A 19,973-nucleotide genomic window follows, 5' to 3' on the forward strand; every position below is an offset into this window, starting at 1 on the left:
TGACTAGTAAAAATCAAGTGCTCCATAAATAACTAAGTTACCATAATGACATAAAAAAGAAAGCTGATTGAATAAAATAGAATAATAGCTTGTGCAAAACTATTAAGTATTTGAAAACGAAATGCACAAAGCATAATCCTTATGGGTTTTGGTAATTAACTATATAATATAGGTGTAGATACACCATAGTTAACCCATAAATTTGAACTACGTATGTAGTGTAAAAGGCATCGTTTTAATTGTATCTCATATTGTGGGTGCCTTCCCAACGAGATAGCTGGTATTGCACTACTTCAAATAAATAACGCTTCTCTAGTAGAGAAGACTACTGTTATTTATTTTCTGAGGATACCACCACCCAGACGATCGTTTTGAAGCTAGTGGGCTTTGTCATCAGTGGGCAGGTAGGTATCTCGTTGTGAAGGCACCCACAATATGAGATACAATTAAAATGATGCCTTTTACACTACATAAGTAGTTCAAATTTATGAGTTAACTATGGTGTATCTATGCCGATATTATATAGTTAAAAACTATTAAGATAAAAATACGAATAGAAATTTCATCAGCATACTAAACCAAACTTATAAATTTCTTTAAATAAAAAAGTGACTCCACCTGCTAAAAAAAAAAAAATGACACATTATTAATTTCATGTTGTTCTTGTCTTGTCTATTTTGTGTTGTTCTTCAGTCTACATTAAATAAATGTGGCAGCAAATTATACACCTTAATTCATGTTTCATACCACAATACGACCAAAAATTGTACATATCTGCCCCTATTTGCTACCAGTTCTGCTATTGTACATATCATTACTGAAAGTATACTATTATTGCAGGCTATCCTGAAAGTGCTGCCTAGCTTTTCTTAGTCTTTTTTTTTTTTAATCCATTTCATATGAAAACTTAGGCATGCACATTGCAGAGGCAATTATTAGAATAAGGAAGATTTCAAAAAATTATTAGTGGAAAAGGAAGAAAGTAGAGGCTAGTTCTCTATGAGATTTTGTAAGACCATGTGCATATATGAATTTGCAGTTAACATTGAGCTTACCATGAAAAATGACATAACTGCCAAGTAAAATAGTGACAGTCTCAACAGCTTCAACTTGCCTGCAGTCACATCTTTCCAAACATGAACAACTGTATCCTCTTTATGAGCTTGTTCAGCCTACAAACACAAGAATCATTCTACAACAAAGTGTTGGGAGAAGGATATTATGTGGTTGTTCGTTGGAAGAAGGATATTATGTTGTTGTTGCTGCCATTGGTTTTACAACACAATATTAGCATTAGCAAAGGCACATGACGCAAGAAAGCACAAGCTTATATAGCATCAGCCAAAACAAAACAAAAACCACACACACCTTTCTCATTTCACCCATCCACTCACTCCAAATGTTTGTCTAGTTCTGCCTTGAATCTATTTAAGCTATCAACTTCTACAACGACAGATGGAAGTTTATTCCAGCAATCAACCACCCTCTGGCTAAAGGCAAACTTCCACACATCTGCAACTGTCTTTCCTCAATTTGAATTTATGCCCTCTCAGGTGATTATTCTGCAATGGCAGGTAAAGGCCATTATGCGCCAAACAATGGTAAGAGATATTATGTGGTTGTTTGTTGGGAGAAGGATACTATGTGGTTGTTCAATAATAAATTAATGTAAAACATGACTAATACTAATTAAACCACATGAATTGTTGTTATGAAGTGAATTTTAATGTAAAGATTGAATGCCAATAGGTAGAAGACTCAGACTCAAGGTAGGATAATCAGAGTACATGAATCTCTCCCCAACCATAGGTTTGCTGACTGTGGATTTGAAGTACTTGTTAGTACCATATATGCCACAGGTAATCAATTAATTTTCTTTGCTGTCCATATAAACAATGTAACTTATTGTGGACTGGGTCCCTTTTCTGGCCATGATTACCATGTTGGTTATATAGGGATGTAAATTATATTTAGCTTTTATAACAAATATTGGCTTTATGTTATATAAATGGAAAATGAAATTTGCTGTGTTTTTCCCATATATATTAAACTTTCTATAATTACTACTTTTGAAGGGGCTATCCCCAAAGAGCTTTCCCACTATGAGCAGGAAAGTGTTATAAATGGGATCCCCACTTTACATGATAGACTGTGGGACCAAAAGAAAAAAGTATAAAAGCAGATATCATAAATGGGAATGTTACAACAGAATCTTATTCTTAGTCTTGCCAACTGCAGTACTTTTCAGGAACATTCCCTCCAAAAGCTGGTGAGGGGTATCTGTAATATTTTCTAACCTCTACAGTTAGTATCAGCTCTCAATCATTTCATGATTAGGCCTGATGACACAATGCAATGTGAAATCTAGAAATCAATTAATAGTTCTATAGTATGGGAATTTAACTTACTTATCTTAATACTTTGTACACAATAAAATTCACTTGATAACAACAATTCATGTGATTTAATTAGTATTAGTTTATATTTCACATTAATGAAGTCCACAGCAATTATCAATCAATCCTGATGTGTACCTATATCACTGGTACACTTGCATACTTGAGATGGCTTGGTCAACTCAAGCTTGCCCAATCATGTCTATTTCCATGACTCCTTTGACTCCTTCCTAGATGATCACAAAACATGCTTATTCATTACTCAAAATTCAAGGTAGTAGTAGCATGTGATGCAAGAAAGCAAGTGTATGAGCTTATGCAGCATCAGCCAAAAAAAAAAAAAAAAAAAATCACACCATTCCCTCTAAATGCCTGTCCAGTTCCTCCTTAAATTTATTCAAACTATCAACGTCCACAACGACAGATGGAAGTTTGTTCCAGCAATTAACCACCCGCTGGCTAAAGGAAAATTTCCGCACATCTATTCTACATCTGTCTTTTCTTAATTTGAATTTATGCTCCCTTAAGTTCGTAATCTGAACAAGTGGAAGGATCCCATCAGAATTCAGCGTGCTCAACCCATTCAAGGTCTTTTTATACATGAAAGGAACACAACTGAATTTGACCAAGCAGTGAAATTTCAACCTCAACCGAACTGTCATCACTGAATGAGAATGCTCTCACTAATAACCCTAGAGATACTTGTGCCATTTCATGGATATTTGTGATCTTATATAAATTCTAGTGTGCAGTAGCACACAACAAATTTTACATAAGATCATGACACAAACACATGCAATAAACTTGTTCTGAAACAATTCAATTTAAACAGCATTAAAATATATATTTGGGCAACTTACTGTAAATGAAAAAAATTTAATTTCACAATTAAGACGAATTATTCTACAACATAGTATTGGGAGAAGGATATTATGTGGTTGTTCGGAGAAGGATATTACATGGTTGTTCAATAATAAATTAATGTAAAATATGGCTAATACTTATTAATCCACACAAATTGTTGTTATGAAGTGAATTTTAATGTAAAGATTGAAAACCAATATTAACCATATATTATGTAGTTCTCTGTACACAATTGGTTATTAGCTATTTTAAACTAACAGAAAAGAATACACATATTAATAACTTTAAAATGCTTGCACATGCACATCTTTTAATGAATATCATTTTATATCCATAAAGGAATCTAATAAAATATTTAATAGAGTCTAAGTTAAAAAAATTTAATCAAACATGTGAAATAAAATCTGGGGAATTCATTTAATCCATTTAATTTCTAAATTTTCATACTCCATTTAATCTGCAATCTCCAACCCAACTGAATAAGATTAAGATCCAATCCAATAATGAAATAAGATAGATGCTTTAAATAATTTAAATTTAACTTGGCAGTAATACCATAGTATTGCTCCCCTGATGGGAAACACATTTTAACTTTAATATTTGAAAAAAAGTATTTGGTTTTTTTTTTTAATTGTGCTTTTCGTGCATAATGCTTGACATTAGTGTAGCAGTAGATTGAAATGTTAAGCATGGCTGAAACTGAAAAACAATTGCAATAATTGCTTCTTGTGCTTTTTTTTTTTTTTTTTTTTTTTATCACAGTCATTTTTTTTTTTTTTTTTATTATGAACAGCCTTCTCCATAAATTTCAGTTAATTTTTTTAATAATACTTAAAAATTTTTAAATTATGTTTTTGCCACTAAAAATACCCATTAGTTTTAAGTCTTTTTTCGTAAGCACACCCCTTTGTTCCTCTCACCAATTTTGTTGCCCTTCGCTGTGCTTGTTCTAGAAACTCTATATCCCTCCTAAAATAAGGCTTCCAGACCTGTACGCAGTACTCAAGGTGTGGCCTGACCATTGCCTTATACAAAGGGATAATCACCTCCTTGTCTCTGCTAGCAAAATTCCTATATATCATTGACAAAACTCCATGACCTGCTTTGGCAGCCCATCTGCATTGCTCAGATAACTTCATATCTGACTGCACAATTACCCCCAGGTCTTTCATTCTCCACCTTCCTGAGTGTAGTACTACACAGTTGGTACATTTCTCTTGGGTTACTGCTACCCATATGCAGTACTTTGCATTTGTCAATGTTAAGCTTAAGTTGCCACTTCCTAGACCATTCTAGATCCTGTTGCAGTAGCATACTGTCTTTACTGTAATTAACAGCCCTGCCAAGCTTTGTATCATCTGCAAACTATGACATTAAGCCTGATATACCTTCATTGATAAATACACAAAACAACAATGGGCCCAGCACCGAACCCCGGGGAACTTCACTAATAACATCAGTCCACATAGAGCAGTGTCCATTTATTATCACTCTCTGCCGTCTCCCGCTCAACCATCCCTTTACCCATTCCAGCAACTTGCCTTTAATGTTACACCGCTCCAATTTGTACAGCAGTCTTCCATGTGCAACAGTATCATGAGCTTTCCTGAAATCCAAGTATATGATATCAAAATTTTTAATGAAATGAAAAGTTCATAATATAGTCAAATTTTTAGAAAAATTGATAACATAAAATAGACACACAAAACATTTCATCTCTGCTAAATTTAAGTTTGTGGAGGTGTTATTGTTACTCCAATCCAACAAATTAAGCAAATATTTACAGAAAAAAAAAAAAAAAAAAAATTGAAATTAATGTATTTCAATGAAAAATAGATAAATAAAATTAAGTGTGATCATTTTTATTTTTCATGAACAGCCTTCTTCATATATTACCACCTACATGTCACTTGCAAACCAATGCCTTTTAAATTCAATGGGGAGAAAAAATCTCCAGGGATCCAGCATACTGGCTGATATCAAAGCCTTTGTGAACTTCAGAACCCCTCCCACCCATTAAAGCATCAGTTTTATTGCCATGATGCACATTACCTGTAGAATAACATTCTGGATTTTTGGTAACATAGGATACTTTTGTAACACCTTCTTGGAATGCACATGCACTTTGTATTAGCTGATTTATTTTTCATAGCCCCAAACTCTACCAGAATTTCTCTTATTTTTTGTGATAATACCCACATGGGTGAATTTTAAGAAGTTTTTGGATAGTAAAAGCTACTATACAGCAAACTATACCTGGCCAGATGCAATGAAGTAACATAAACATATAATCTACTCTCTCAGTCATCATGATTAAAAAAAAAAGAAAAAAGAAATGGCTAATACAAAACTAAAGACACTATTAAGAATGACAAAAAGAATCAACTATTAATCCCCAACTGGTTGAGTCACCAGGATTCATTTTCCTACTGATCCTGTCAGGATAATATTGCCATATAAAGTAATGACTAACAGTACAGAAAAATAAATTTATTTAAAATGACAATGTTAATCAGAATGTTAATTATTTTAGATAAATTAGTTTTTCAATTATATGCATACTCCCACTTTTCTCTGATAAATGAAGGGTAACAAAGGTGATGCAATTATATTGTACTGATTAGCCTCAATTTGAATAACTAAAGAATGATTTTTGGCACTAAACAATTCCAACAGCTTAACATTAGCATACTTTAGGTCAGTGGTTTTCGATCCTTAAGTAATTTATTTTATTTTGTTGCACTCGTGTGTGTGTAATATTAAAAAAAAAAAAAAAAAAAAAAAAAAAAAGTTATATGATAGTTATTATAATAATACAATTATCAGGATGTACCTTTTTATAATGAAATAAATACTTAAAAATAGATTTAAGTAACTTAAACTCAAATTACAGACACCCCTGGAATGTTATTGTGGCACCCCAGTTGAAAACCACTGCTTTAAGTAATAACCTATCTTTCGACCATTCTATAATAAAAGAAATAATAATCCTAAAAAAAAATAAAAAAAACACAATTACTACTTTAAGTTGTATAGATCCAGATTTATTTATTTGTAGACAATTTCTAAAGTATATTTATATTGGACCACATTGTCCTTTGTATTAAATACTTGTAATTATATTTAATTGCACACATTTTTTTTAATCACACTATTTGTGCATATGGAAAGATATTCCTTTTCTAAAAGTGTAAAAGAAATTTTGCAAATTCTTAAAGCTTTATAAACCCAATCAATCCTATTATTTGCATTTCTCTAAAATCAAAACTTCAACAGTGTTTAAGACATTCTATATCTGAAAGACTAAAAGTAAATAATAATAATTACCATATACTCTGTCTCACTAACTAAAATCTTACCAGTGCAAATTTCATTTAAACTTTTCACAAATGATACCCTAAATTGGAATAGCTTTAAAAATAACCTGTTTTAATTTCAATTTTAACTAGTGATTCCTATCTAATTAGCTACCAATATTTAAGAATATGGTCTAGTTTTCACTGCCTACCCATTTCAATCAATGATATAAACTTCCTATTACTGCAATCATAATCAAAATAAGGAATGTAAAAAATCTCAATGCAAATAACCACTTAACCTTAAGTGTATCAACTATTTTATAAAACTCTGCTAATATAGTTCATTACAAATTTCTTTAGGCAGAAATAATTAGCAAGTTAATGATCAATTTTACGAAACTCAAGAAATTGACAAATTTAAATATAATTTCAAAATAAAAATTTAATTAATACTTGGCTCAATCAATCACGTCACTGTCCCAATTTATATAACTTTGAATTATATATGACTTAATTATATGTTTATAGATAAAAAATTGTTTGTTATATACATATTTAATATTTTTGTATATACTAATTTTATGTACACACAATTACAGAACTTTATAAAACATTTAAAAAATTACTACTTGTTTAAAAAATAATTTACACGATAAATTTAACAATTCAGTATGCACATCATAGAACTTTTAGGTTTTGCTGCATAGATTGCTAAGCATATACTGGCTGATAGTTAAATTACACAAAATTAGTAAATTTTAGAACAATTAAATAGACAGTGGAAAACGTAAAAAAAGGACGGATGATGTAGTTTTCCAAAAGTATTTAACTCCTTTTAATATATATATATATATATATATATATATATTGCACGATGAATTAAGCAAAAGTGCCTGTGCTACGAAGTCATCCTGCCTTTACAGTTTATTGGACCACAACCAGCATCAGCCTTTATGTCTGCCTGGGTCTTATGATCACTATGTATAGTAACAGATGCAGCACTATCCTCTGAAGAGAGGGATACCTGCATACTTTCAATTACAGCTAAATTCTTAGATACTGTAGAAGCTTCAAGGTGCCTTAAATCTTTTTTCCACATTTTGTTACGTTCAATTTCTTGGATCATGACCACAAATATTTCTCTATCTTTGCAGTTTATTTGTTCACAAAGATAACTAATTAGTTCTGGTTCCTAAAAAATAAAAGAATTGTTATTGCTCTAACACTATAATTGTCAGTACTTAAAATAATTAAGCTGCCAAATTATTTAATTTCAATAAAAATATAAAATAAATTAATTATACAGCAAAGTTTGATTTAATGCAACTTTAAATATACAAAAGGAAAGTTATATTTATGCTCTGGCAAGACCATAGGTAGAGGAGTTTGATTATATTCCTTTTGACAAGAATATCAACATTATAGTTATATTATCGTGACCCTCCTCTCAGAGCCTTATAGGCCTCAATCAGGTCACTTCTAAAGTTCCTAGCTGCTAAGCTCTGTAGCCCACATATTAAGTCTTTTCTTGTATAGGTAATATGTGAGCTACAGATAGTATAGGTAATATGTGAGCATTAATATGTGAGCTACAGAGCTTAATAATAATAGTTGTTTCTTGTATAGGTACCCATTTGCAGATCTCACCATTTTTTTTTTTTTTTTTTTTATGAAAACCCCAAACGCGAGAGGTATTAGAACCTATAGTACTTAGTACCATGCTTGGGTTTGAGATTGAGAAGACGATAGAAGATATTTGTTGACATTAGACTTGAACTATATGAGGTGCTAGCCTTGGATCCTTTCAAGTGCCTTTTTTTTTAGGTTCGGTCTTCTTGGAATACTGTCTCCACACCCAGACAGTATTCCAAGGGCAGTCTTACAATTGCCTTATACAATGAGATTATGATTTCCATATCTTTGCAAGCAAATATCTGATAAATCATCAATTGGATACCACGGGCTTTCTTTTCCATTTATGTTCACTTATGTCACTCCTCAGAGAAATTACTATCTACCTGTATCAACTCTTAAACCCCTTTCTTCCTCTACTTAAATTCAACCACAAAAAGTGTATAAGTTATTTTTGGAGTTTGTTATTCCCCCAGGTGCATTAAAATGTGGCTGCTGCTTTTCTGGCCATTCCCTGATGCCTATCCCAGTCATCCTGAAGGAGCACTGTTTGGCAATTATCATTAACCACTCTTCCAATCTTCATATTATCTGCAAATTTTGACATCACAACTTTTATCCCACATCGATGTCATTTACAAAAAAATCAGAAACAACAGTGGTTCCAAAATCAATTGCTGGGCAATTCCACTTCTAATGTTAGCCCAATCTGAAGAGAAACTATTAATTACAACCCTCTGTCTCCCGCCCTGTAGTCACCCTATCATCCGTATCAGAATTTTACCTGTGATCCCAAAATGTTCTTAGCTTGTACTAACTTCTCATAAAGGAGTGAGTGAAATGCTTTACTGAAATCCAAATAAAGGAATTTGAAATGATTTCCTACATCGCCTCATGAATGGCTGTATCAATCTTTAATCATGTTTAACAAGCCAGTTTAGTTAAACATGATTTTCCCTTTGCAAAACTCAAGGGAAAATCATGGAATTTTGAAGGCTAACATTGGTCTTCGAAATTACAATTCAATCTAAATATCTCTGAATTGCACTCTGAGTGCCTCCATGATTTCTCTTACCACCGAAGTCACACTGACTGGCCTAGTGCCAGCATCTTGCTCTCAGAACTGCCTTTATTTCACAAATCCAAAGTAATGTCCTACACCCTTCCCTATAGAGAAATTTTGCTATGGGGAATAAGGTGGTAAAATCCAATTGTAAAAGACATTGGTTAGGCTGCATCTTGAGTATTACATATAGGTCCAGAAGCCTCATTTTAGGAAAGATGTAGATCTGTTGTGCAAAGAAGAGTAACAAAATAGTCAAGGGCACAAAATAATAATCTTGCGAAGAAAGAGAAACATCTGGAAACTAGGAATCTACAAAGAGACCCAACTGAAGTGCTTAATGCTTTAAACAGATTGAGTAAACTAAATGCTAATAGCATCTATACTCTTTCTTGTATGACACATAAGGAGACATAATTTAAATTGAAAAAGAATGGTTGCAGCAGGATAGATGCGTGAAAATTTCCTTACCGCCATAGAATAACTGATTTTTGGAACAAACTTCCATCTAATTTTTTGTGAAAGTGGGTAATTTGAATAAAGTTAAAGGAGGGATTAAACAAATTATTAGAGGGAATGGGCAGATGATGAAGCCCTTTGGCTGAAAGCATATTTTCATACATCTCTGTAATCATCCTTCCTCAATTTAAATTTGTCCCTTTACGTGTGTTGTCTAAGCAAGAGTAAGCAGGTAATCAACATTTCGCTTTTTTACACAAGCCATTCAAAGCCTTAAACTGCTCAATCAGATCTTGCAGGTGCCTAGTTTCCATATGCTGCAACTTGTAGAACTGAGTCTTTCTTGGTAGGAGTAACCATTCATTTCCCTCAGTAATCTCACTGCTCTTCTCTATACCCATTCCAACAGCTTTACATCCTAAAATGGGGCTTCCAGAGACCTATAGGCAGTACTCAAGGTGCGGCGGCCTAACCATTTCTTTAAACATCAGGATAATCACCTCCTTGCTGGAAAACTTTCTGTATATCACTTGACAAAACCCCATGAGCTGTCCTAGCGGCCTATCTTGCACTGTTCAAAGAATTTCATGTCTGATTGCACAATTATCCCCAAGTCTTTTTTGTTTTACACTACCTGAGTGTGGAAGCATGCAGTTGTATGTTATTTATTTATTTTTAGTTTTTAGGAGCATTAGCAACTAAGGCCATATTGCTCCGGGGATATGTTGGGTTGGTCACTCACACACTAGTCAGACTTTTGTGGATTTATTGGATGATTGTTTTCTGCAGCAGCATGTTCGAGAGGCAACCAGAGAAAGTAACACTCTTGATCTGGTTATCAGCAGTGATCATTCGTGTATTAAGAATTTGCAGATAAAGGAACCACTAGGTGGCAGTGATCACAGTGTGCTGAAGTGGGATTTACTCAAAGAGGTAACTACCGTCAGGGGTAAAGGAAAGGGTTTTTGCTTCCGTAAAGGGGAGTACAGTGGTCTCAGACAGTTTTTAAATTCTGTACAGTGGGATCAACTGACGATGTTACAAACAGTAAATTCTAAGTGGGAAGCATTCAAAGAATTAATCGTGGAAGCTACTAGACTTTATATACCGATTAAGAAATATCGTTCAAGGTTTAGGCCTAAATAGTTATCAAATGAACTAATGAGACTCGTGACAGAGAAGAAAAATGCATGGGATGCATATAAATTATCAGGAGACGCAGAAGCCTGTGGCAGATATAAGCTAGTCTGTAATCAGGTCACAAAGGAGGTTCGGCAGGCGAAGGCGGATTACGAGAAATCTTTGGCAAAAGATGCTAAGAAAAACAGCAAGGATTTCTTTACTTATATAAACTCTAAAAGGAAGGGGATGAATATGATTTGTCCACTTGACATCGATGGTTCGACTATTGATGATCCTGCTCAGATAGCAAACAAACTGAATGAGTATTTTGCATCTACATTCACACGTGAGGAATTATTACAATTTGAAAATGGAAGGTTATCAAATTGTAGCAGTGTGCTTAATGATTTTGTAATAACTGAGAGCAAAGTGGAGGAGAAATTGTTGAAGTTAAACATAAGAAAGGCACCTGGGGTGGATGGGATCTATCCAGTTATTTTAAAGGAGGCGGCAAAGCAACTAAGCAAACCCTTAGCCATAATTATGAGAGCATCCTTGGACTCAGGGGAGGTTCCCATGGACTGGAGATGTGCAAATGTGTCCCCAATTCACAAAGGTGGATCGAAGGGTGACACGAGTAATTACAGACCAGTTAGTTTAACTTCTGTTCCGGGTAAAATAATGGAGTCGCTGGTTAAAGATGCATTGCAGGATCATCTAGACAAGACTGCAGCAATAATTCAAACACAGCATGGGTTTGTTAAGGGAAAGTCTTGTCTGACAAATTTGATTGGTTATTATGATGTGGTCACAAAGGAACTGGATGCAAAAAATAATTTTGATATCATATACTTGGATTTCAGGAAAGCTTTTGACACTGTTGCGCATGGACGACTACTGTACAAATTGGAGCAGAATGGTATTACGGGTAAGTTGCTACAATGGATAAAAGGATGGTTAAGTGGGAGAAGACAGAGGGTGGTAATCAATGGGTGCTGCTCTTCGTGGACTAATGTTATTAGTGGAGTCCCACAAGGTTCGGTGTTGGGTCCACTGTTGTTTTGTGTATTTATCAATGATATTGATGAAGGTATATCAGGCTTAATGTCGAAGTTTGCAGATGACACAAAGGTTGGCAGGGTTGTTAATGACAGTAATGGCAGTGTGCTACTGCAACAGGATCTAGATAATTTGGGCAGATGGGCTAAGAAGTGGCAACTGAAGTTCAACCTTGACAAATGCAAAGTACTGCATATGGGTAGAAGTAACCCCAGAGAAACGTACCAACTGTGTGGTACTACACTTAAGGTGGTAGAAAATGAAAAAGACCTGGGAGTAATTGTGCAGTCAGATATGAAGTTTTCTGAGCAGTGCAGACAGGCTGCTAGGGCGGGTCATGGGGTTTTGTCAATGATATATAGGAATTTTGCTAGCAGGGAAAAGGAGGTGATTGTCCCTCTGTATAAGGCAATGGTCAGGCCACACCTTGAGTACTGCGTACAGGTCGGGAGGCCTCATTTTAGGAAGGATGTAGATTTGCTTGAGCGTGTACAGAGAAGGGCAACAAGATTGGTGAGGGGAATGAAGGGATTCTCTTACCAAGAGAGGCTTAAGTTCTGCAAATTGCAGTGGCTGGAGACTAGGCACCTGCGCGGTGATCTGATTGAGGTCTATAAGGCCTTGAATGGGTTGAGCACGCTGAATTCTGATGGGATCCTTCCACTTGTTCAGATTACCAACCTACGGGGACATAAGTTCAAATTAAGAAAGGACAGATGTAGAATAGATGTGCGGAAATTTGCCTTTAGCCAGCGGGTAGTTAATTGCTGGAACAAACTTCCATCTGTCGTTGTGGAAGTTGATAGGTTAAATAAATTTAAGGAGGAACTGGACAGGCATTTGGAGGGAATGGTGTGATTTTTTTTTTTTTTTGGCTGATGCTGCATAAGCTCCTACACTTGCTTTCTTGCATCATGTGCCACTACTACTACTACTACTACTACAGTGATTCGTCATCAGATACAGATGAGGACAAGCTAATGGATGGTAATTTTGACAGTGATGAGTTGTATGAATTTTATGATGAATAAAACTTGAGTTCAATAACTTTATGAATTACATTTTTTTTCAAATTTCGGGCCCCAAAATTAAGGTGCATCTTATACATGGGAGCATCCTTTACATGGGGAAATACGGTAGATACTTTAAACGTTGGTATAACAAATACTAAGAAAGATATAATTTGAAGGGTTTGGCCATATGGCGTATTCTTTCAGGTCTCCAATTCATTCATAAACTTTTATATAACAAAGTTCATTGTACAGCCCTGTTAATTTATTTGAACTTTCAACACTCCAAACATATTTAATAGACAAAAAAATTATATAGATTGTGGTAGAACCAGTCCAATCAATTGTCTTTTACATTTAATAAACATTTTAGATTTATATCCTTTTATTGACATTCATTCTACAGCCATACATCCATTCTTAGATTTTATTCTTATAGCATTGTGCTTTAAGTAATTTTAAAATATATAAATTTTATGTGTCTTTTCAGAATTTAAATAGTGACTCATATATTTATATCTTATTGTATTCACTTGGTGTTTTAGTTTTGACATTTATTCAATATTTATTTTGTATTGATTTAATGTTAGAGTTTTTGCAATTGTTTTATTGACATTAAGATTTTAAAGATTAAATGTTTGTTTTATATTCTTATTTATTTTTTGTACGTTGTAATTGGGGCACAACCTGTCATGTACGATTAAATAAAATAAAAACCTAGATAAATTACAGAAAGGGAAGTTGAAATATAAGAAGGCAGATGCAAAGCTGGAAAAATATGAAAAATACTAATGATTCAAACAATCAAATAATATACACAATCAATATAATAATAATTATATACACAGTATAATATATAATACTAGTTAACAGCATTGGTGTTGAGACATCCAAATTGCAGATTGTGTAAATTTTATGAATATTTGACAAATAATGAGCAATTATTCTTATGTATGGCTGGAATGAACATTAATGAATTCAAAATATCAACAGTAGAAAGCAAAGTAAAGTATAAGGGAACATCACAGCAAACTTTGTCATGGAACCAAACCTATAATAATCCATTAGGGCCATAACATTTCGTACAGCTCTGTCAGTACGAAATGTTATGATCAAAATGGAAAAGTGGGATCATAAAGAACTTATGAATTTAGAGTATACATTGGCAAAAGGGTAGTCCAAGCTATAGACTGCATGTTGTAAACTAATTTTTTCAATTATAAATTACATTTGACATAGTGAATATGCACATATTCACTACATCAAATACACACACACATATTGTACATATGAGGTGTGGCAATAAAGTTTCTAGACTGGTACAATAAAAAGAACACAAAGTGAAGGAGCTCAAAAATGGATTTATTTTTATGCAAAGTAATAATCAACTAAGTGAATGTACTTATTACACCATTTTAACAGTTCTTGAAAAGAGTCAGTAAAGTCATCCAAAGAGAATGTTCAGTTTGATGGTCACATTTTTCCTCATGTCCTCAACATTCTGAAATCTCTTTCCTTTCAGGGCAGTTTTCACCTTTGGAAGGAAGAAGTCTGCTAGTACTAGGTCGGGAGGGTATGGTGGATGACTAATCTGTACTATGGCATGTTTCATCAAAAATTATATGCCACAAGAACCAGCTGCTTTTCTATCCAATTACAACCTCAACCAGGAAAAGCACTTCAATAGTCTTCAAAGCACCTGTACATAGAGCACAAGAAATTTTTATACTCTATGTACAATTCCTTGTACATATAGTACAAGGAATTTGTACTTGATGTACAAAGGACCTCTCTCCTCTTCAGGTACAAATTCCTTGTGAATCACACCATTTGTCAAAAAACATGATCAGCATCATCTTGCTCATGGACTTCTATAAACAAAACATTTTGGGCCTCGATGAGGATTTTGAAGTCCACTGCATACTCTGATATTTTGTCTCTAGGTCATACCAAAATACCCAACACTCATCTCTAATGGCAATACAATCAAGGAAATTAGGATTATCTTGACAAGTTTGGATGAAGTCTTCCAAGATGACACTTTGTTACTTATGCTCATCTTTGAAGCTGTGCAGCACAAATTTTGTGGAGACCTTCCTTTTCCCTAAATCTTCATGCAGAATTTGACAAATTGTCTCCTTATTCATATCCAATTCATCAACTATCTGAGGGTCAAACAATGATCCCTTGCCACAATTTCCTGAACTTTTGCAACTTTTCATTTCCAGAAGTTGACAGATGCCCACTTCTCATGTCCATCTTTGAATTGCATATACAATTGAGACACACTGGTAAAACAATGTTTTATCACCATAGAGAGTTTTTGACATTTCAGATTTTCCCAATTTTAAGCAAAATTTGATATTCATTCGTTTCTCCATTTCAAAATCATGACACTGGACATTAATGCTACCAAGGAAAGTGGTTTTTACTTGAAATCTGTCAGCCTACTGAGCAATCTCTGCATAGCATACCACTTATGTTTATTTTCAAACTCATTAAACATAACTGCAACAGCACCAGTCTAGGAACTTTATTGCTATACCATGTGCACATAGTTAAAGCTCTTTATATGATTAGGGGAATAAGAAAAACAGTTATTATTTTGAAAGGCTGTTATATCAATATTTCACAAAATCAGCAAAAGAACAAAGAAAGTTTGAACATTTAATGTATAATAAATTAAATGTTCAAATATAAATGTATTATACATTAAACGTTCAAATTAATGTATTATACGTTAAATGTTCATTACTGTACTGTATTACCAGTACAGTATAATATAATATAATACAATATCCCATGATTTCTGTCCACTTAGAAATCATGGGATACCTACCTAGTAAAGATAAGGGCATCGAGTCCACAAGCTCACGAAAGCATTCCACAGGTACTTCCATCCATGATTGCTGCATTGCTGTCCATAATTCTGTCACATTCCTGGGTGGAGGATCCAAAGCTCGAACGGACCTTTCCACAGCATCCCAAAGATGCTCCACTGGGTTCACTGCTGTTAAACAGGGAGGCCATTCCATGGTGGTAAAATCTGCGGAATGCTTTTAGAACAATGTTCTAGTCACCACGGCTCTGCAGAGAGAGGCACACTCTCCTGCTGGAACAGTCCATTGTCCTGTGGGTGCACAATGACCATGAAGGGATGCAGATGGTCTGCAAGGATGGACATGCAACGTGGATTGTTCAGAGATACATCTAGACGTACCAGAGGTCCCAACATGTGCCAGTTGAACACGCCCCAGACCATTACTGATCATCCACCTGCCTGAATAGTTCCTTGTTGACATGACGGGTGGATAGTGTTGTGCAGTTTCCGCCAGATACGCATCCTCCCTTCCACTAGAAATAACTGGAAATGGGACTCATCGGACCAGGAGTTTTTTTTTTTTTTTTTAGGAGCATTAGCAACTAAGGCCATATTGCTCGGGGATATGCGGTGGTCATTCTCTGACCTTTCCGCATCTTCCGTATTTGGTGGTGACAGGCTCGAACCCCGGTCTAATCAAGAAGCATGTGATACACACTACTGCTCCTTCCCACCTGGCTATGGAGGCGCCTCGGACCAGGAGACTCGTCTCTAATCATCCAAGGTCCAGTGCCAATGTTCTTTCGCCAAGTTGAGGCGTAGAGTCCTGTGTTGTGATGTTAGCAATGGGACTCTGGTTGGTCGGCGGCTACCATAACCTATTGCAGCTAATGATCGCCTGATGGTCTTGGTGGAGACGTTTCTGGCACCTCCCTCATTGAAGCTGGTGGTGATTTGTGCCACTGTCGCTCTCTGGTTGGCTGAAACAATGCGAGACAGACGTCGACAGCCACGTTTATCCACTGTCTTTCTCTGCCCACAGAGCTGTCCACGATGAGATGTTATTCCAGAAATGGTATATTCCCAATATACTCTTGATACTGTTGAATGGGGATAGCACAATTTCTGTACCACCTCCACGACAGAGTGACTCATGGCATTGGGCACCCAGTATCATCCCTCTTTCAAAGTCAGTTAACTTACGACGTTTATCTATTCTGATATCTAATTACCATCTACATGAATGCAGTGATGCAGTGTACCTATATACCTGCCAGCAGTGGGTTCATTCACTAGTGAGAGGGGTGACAGTGTTGCATTGCCCAGAAACCAGGTATCCTATGAATTCTGTCCTTTCAGTTTACAGTATAATTAAAAAAATAAATAAAAAAAGTTCTTGTTTATACTCCGGCATGACCACCAGGTCAGTGGAGTTTACAATAAATCAATCAATACAAATGTTAATCGTATTTAGCAGTCACGAGCTTGAACCCTGGTCCAATCAAAGAGCATGTGCTACTGCACTTGTGCACTTGATCACTCAGCTACGTCAAGCCTAAGCACATGTATTACAGTAAGATAAATTTGTAAATTATGTATGTGTTTGTAAATTAGTGCAAGAGCATCATGTTAGTACACAACAAACTCTAAAATAAAGTTGGAACCTGTACATAATGAAATCAATCATTCACTTGAAAATATTTGTTAAAAAGAAATATAACCTTTTCAACAATAAAAAATGCTGTAATTCAAGATTCACAAATACAGTAAAAGATGGGAAATAAATGGGAATGAATAAATTTTCTAACATTTTAAAACAGTTAATATATTGATACATGCATGATGCACATTATATATTAGCACTTTTAAGAATTATTTCATAAAATATTTGGTTTATTTTTTGTTGTACACTAGATTTTACTGTATGTCATTCATAAAAATCTTTGCATTTGTTTAAACACTAAAATATATTTTCTGGCCCATTATCTTCACACTGAGGGCCTCAACACAAAGTTTCAAATCTGCCCACATTTCACATTTGGAAGGTTTAATATTGCCCTCATTGCCTTTGTTGCCCTCAATTTCATACAACTCATTGTCAATATTCTCACTAGTTCTTTGAATACTCTCAAAAATGTTGGAGTTACTCTGATATTCAGCTAATATGACATCATTATCGACTCCTAAAAATTCGTCAAAAAAAATTTTCTTCACTGATCAACCCTCTCACTTAGGTCTTCCCAAGATTGTTCAATATTTAGTAGTAGTTCATTCCTCTCATCACTGTTAATTGGCATTTTACAAAACCTGCTTTTGCCAAACAATTCTTAATCGTTGTTTCCATCACATCTTGACTCCACACCTCTGATATGCACATTTGCAAATCTATAACATAATCTGAAGATTGGTTGGTTTCTATTCTCATTATAATTTTTTTCAGATGAGCCATTGGTAGTTAATTTTAAAATTCTTGATAATGAATTCTTGATAATGAGATGAGGTATTCAGAGAGAAGAAAACAAGCTTCACACTTGTAAGTTTCACACTTCATTCCTTGTAAGTTTAGAAATTACAAAGTGAAGATGGGTAGGGCAATTGTCGACAATCAGCGCAATTTTTTGGTTTTATTTCAGCATCTTTCTAGTGAAATTTAAGATCCACTGTTCAAAATTTCACTTGTCATCCAAGATTTTTTGTTGTAGTCCAACTCTTAACAATTTTACTCCTTTGACACGTCGGTTACTTTTTCCTATTACCAAAAGCTTCAGCTTTTCATTACCAGCCATATTTGCACCAATCAAGACTGCAATTCTCTCCTTACTATTTTTAAGTGTTTATAAAAAATAAACACTTAAAAAATAGACCTCTTTCATCAACATTGAATGTCTTTGGGCTCTTAGTCCTCCACAATTTTTTTTTCAAACCTGTTTCTTTCCAACGGGTAGAGTCTTCAATTACAACTCAATTTTCATCAGAAATAACTTTTGAGTAAGCCATGGTGCTTTTTAAATTTGTCCAGTCAACCAGAACTGGCTTGGAATGTTTTATGCCCTATAAAAGATGCGTACTCCATAGCCTTTTCTTTTATTAATGGTCCTGATAGCTTTTTTTTTCTATCAGCATGTTTTGTTCTAGAATCAACTTCACCCACTTAAAACGGCTTCATCTGCATCTTCATACAGGCATAATTTTGCATGCTTCTGAATGGATCCTGTTTCCTCAAACAGTTTGAGAATTGAAATATGGTTTTTCAGAATGGCTGACACACTACTGACAGGATACCAAATTTTAAAGCTTTTTCTTTTTTTAATGTCCCGATTATACTATTAAGCACTTCCACTTTTTCCACTACACTCAAGGATTTCCTCTTAGACACTGTAAGGTTACTTGCAAAGCAGCTAAAACAAAACTGATTTAGGGACCACTTGTACCTACCATGTAAACAGACAGGTGAAATTTAGAGAAAGTGTGGATGACTTATTTCTGCAAAACAACAGATGAATTTCCATAATAAAGGAAAATCAGTCTCTCCTAATTCTCTAATAGGAGGCTTACAGTAGAAAACAGGTTGACCAGCAGGACCTCTGGTACAGCAGAAGTGGTTGTATAGGTTTTAAGGCACCACTTAATTGTCATTATTGTACCTACCAACCCACTGAGAAAGAGCCAAATAGGTGGTGGTATCCGCTGAGAATAAGTAACAGTAGCCTTCTCCATTGGTGAAGCGTTACTTATTAGAGGTAGTGCAATATGCAATATCATGGCAACTGGTTGTGAAGGTATTCACAATATAAGGTACGCTTAAAATAATGCCGTTTTCAGCTATTTTTAGAGTTTGCTGCATACTAACGTGATGCTCTTGCACTAACTTGTATGTCAGGTAAACTTTCACGCAGCCTGAGGCATAAGCCCTACAATGCTTTTAGTATGTACAGTAATTACTGTACATACATACATACATACATTATCTATAATGTGTACATAATTATAAGTACATCAAGGCCTAACCACAGACAGGGTGATGGATCTGCCAAAATAAACTGTTTCAGTGTACAGCATTTTTGAAACGAGAATTACAAACGTGCATGATAGCTGTTGGATTGTTTTTGCAGTTAAGTTTCGTTTGAAAAAATAAACTTATGTACAAGCTCTAATCCTTAAACAAAACATCTTGGTCAATAACAGTAGGTTTTTCTTTTTATCAGTATGAATTTCAGGTTTCATTGCATCTGTAATGAGTTCTCTTCA

General features: G+C 34.7%; 1 protein-coding gene across 1 annotated transcript in view; it reads right to left on the bottom strand.

Moving 5' to 3' along the window:
* Positions 1-7,457: 7,457 nt before the first annotated feature.
* The window catches only part of LOC150076722 (josephin-1-like), a 103,065-nt gene continuing 90,549 nt past the window's right edge, over positions 7,458-19,973 (bottom strand). The window contains exon 6 of the mRNA XM_090386315.1: positions 7,458-7,751. Within this exon, the coding sequence (XP_090242441.1) occupies positions 7,458-7,751 (294 nt within the window). The remainder of the gene's footprint in view (positions 7,752-19,973) is intronic.

Source organism: Mastigoproctus giganteus, chromosome 12 (assembly GCF_048544385.1).
Source record: "Mastigoproctus giganteus isolate SK-2022 chromosome 12, ASM4854438v1, whole genome shotgun sequence".
Taxonomy (NCBI): Eukaryota; Metazoa; Arthropoda; class Arachnida; order Uropygi; family Thelyphonidae; genus Mastigoproctus; species Mastigoproctus giganteus.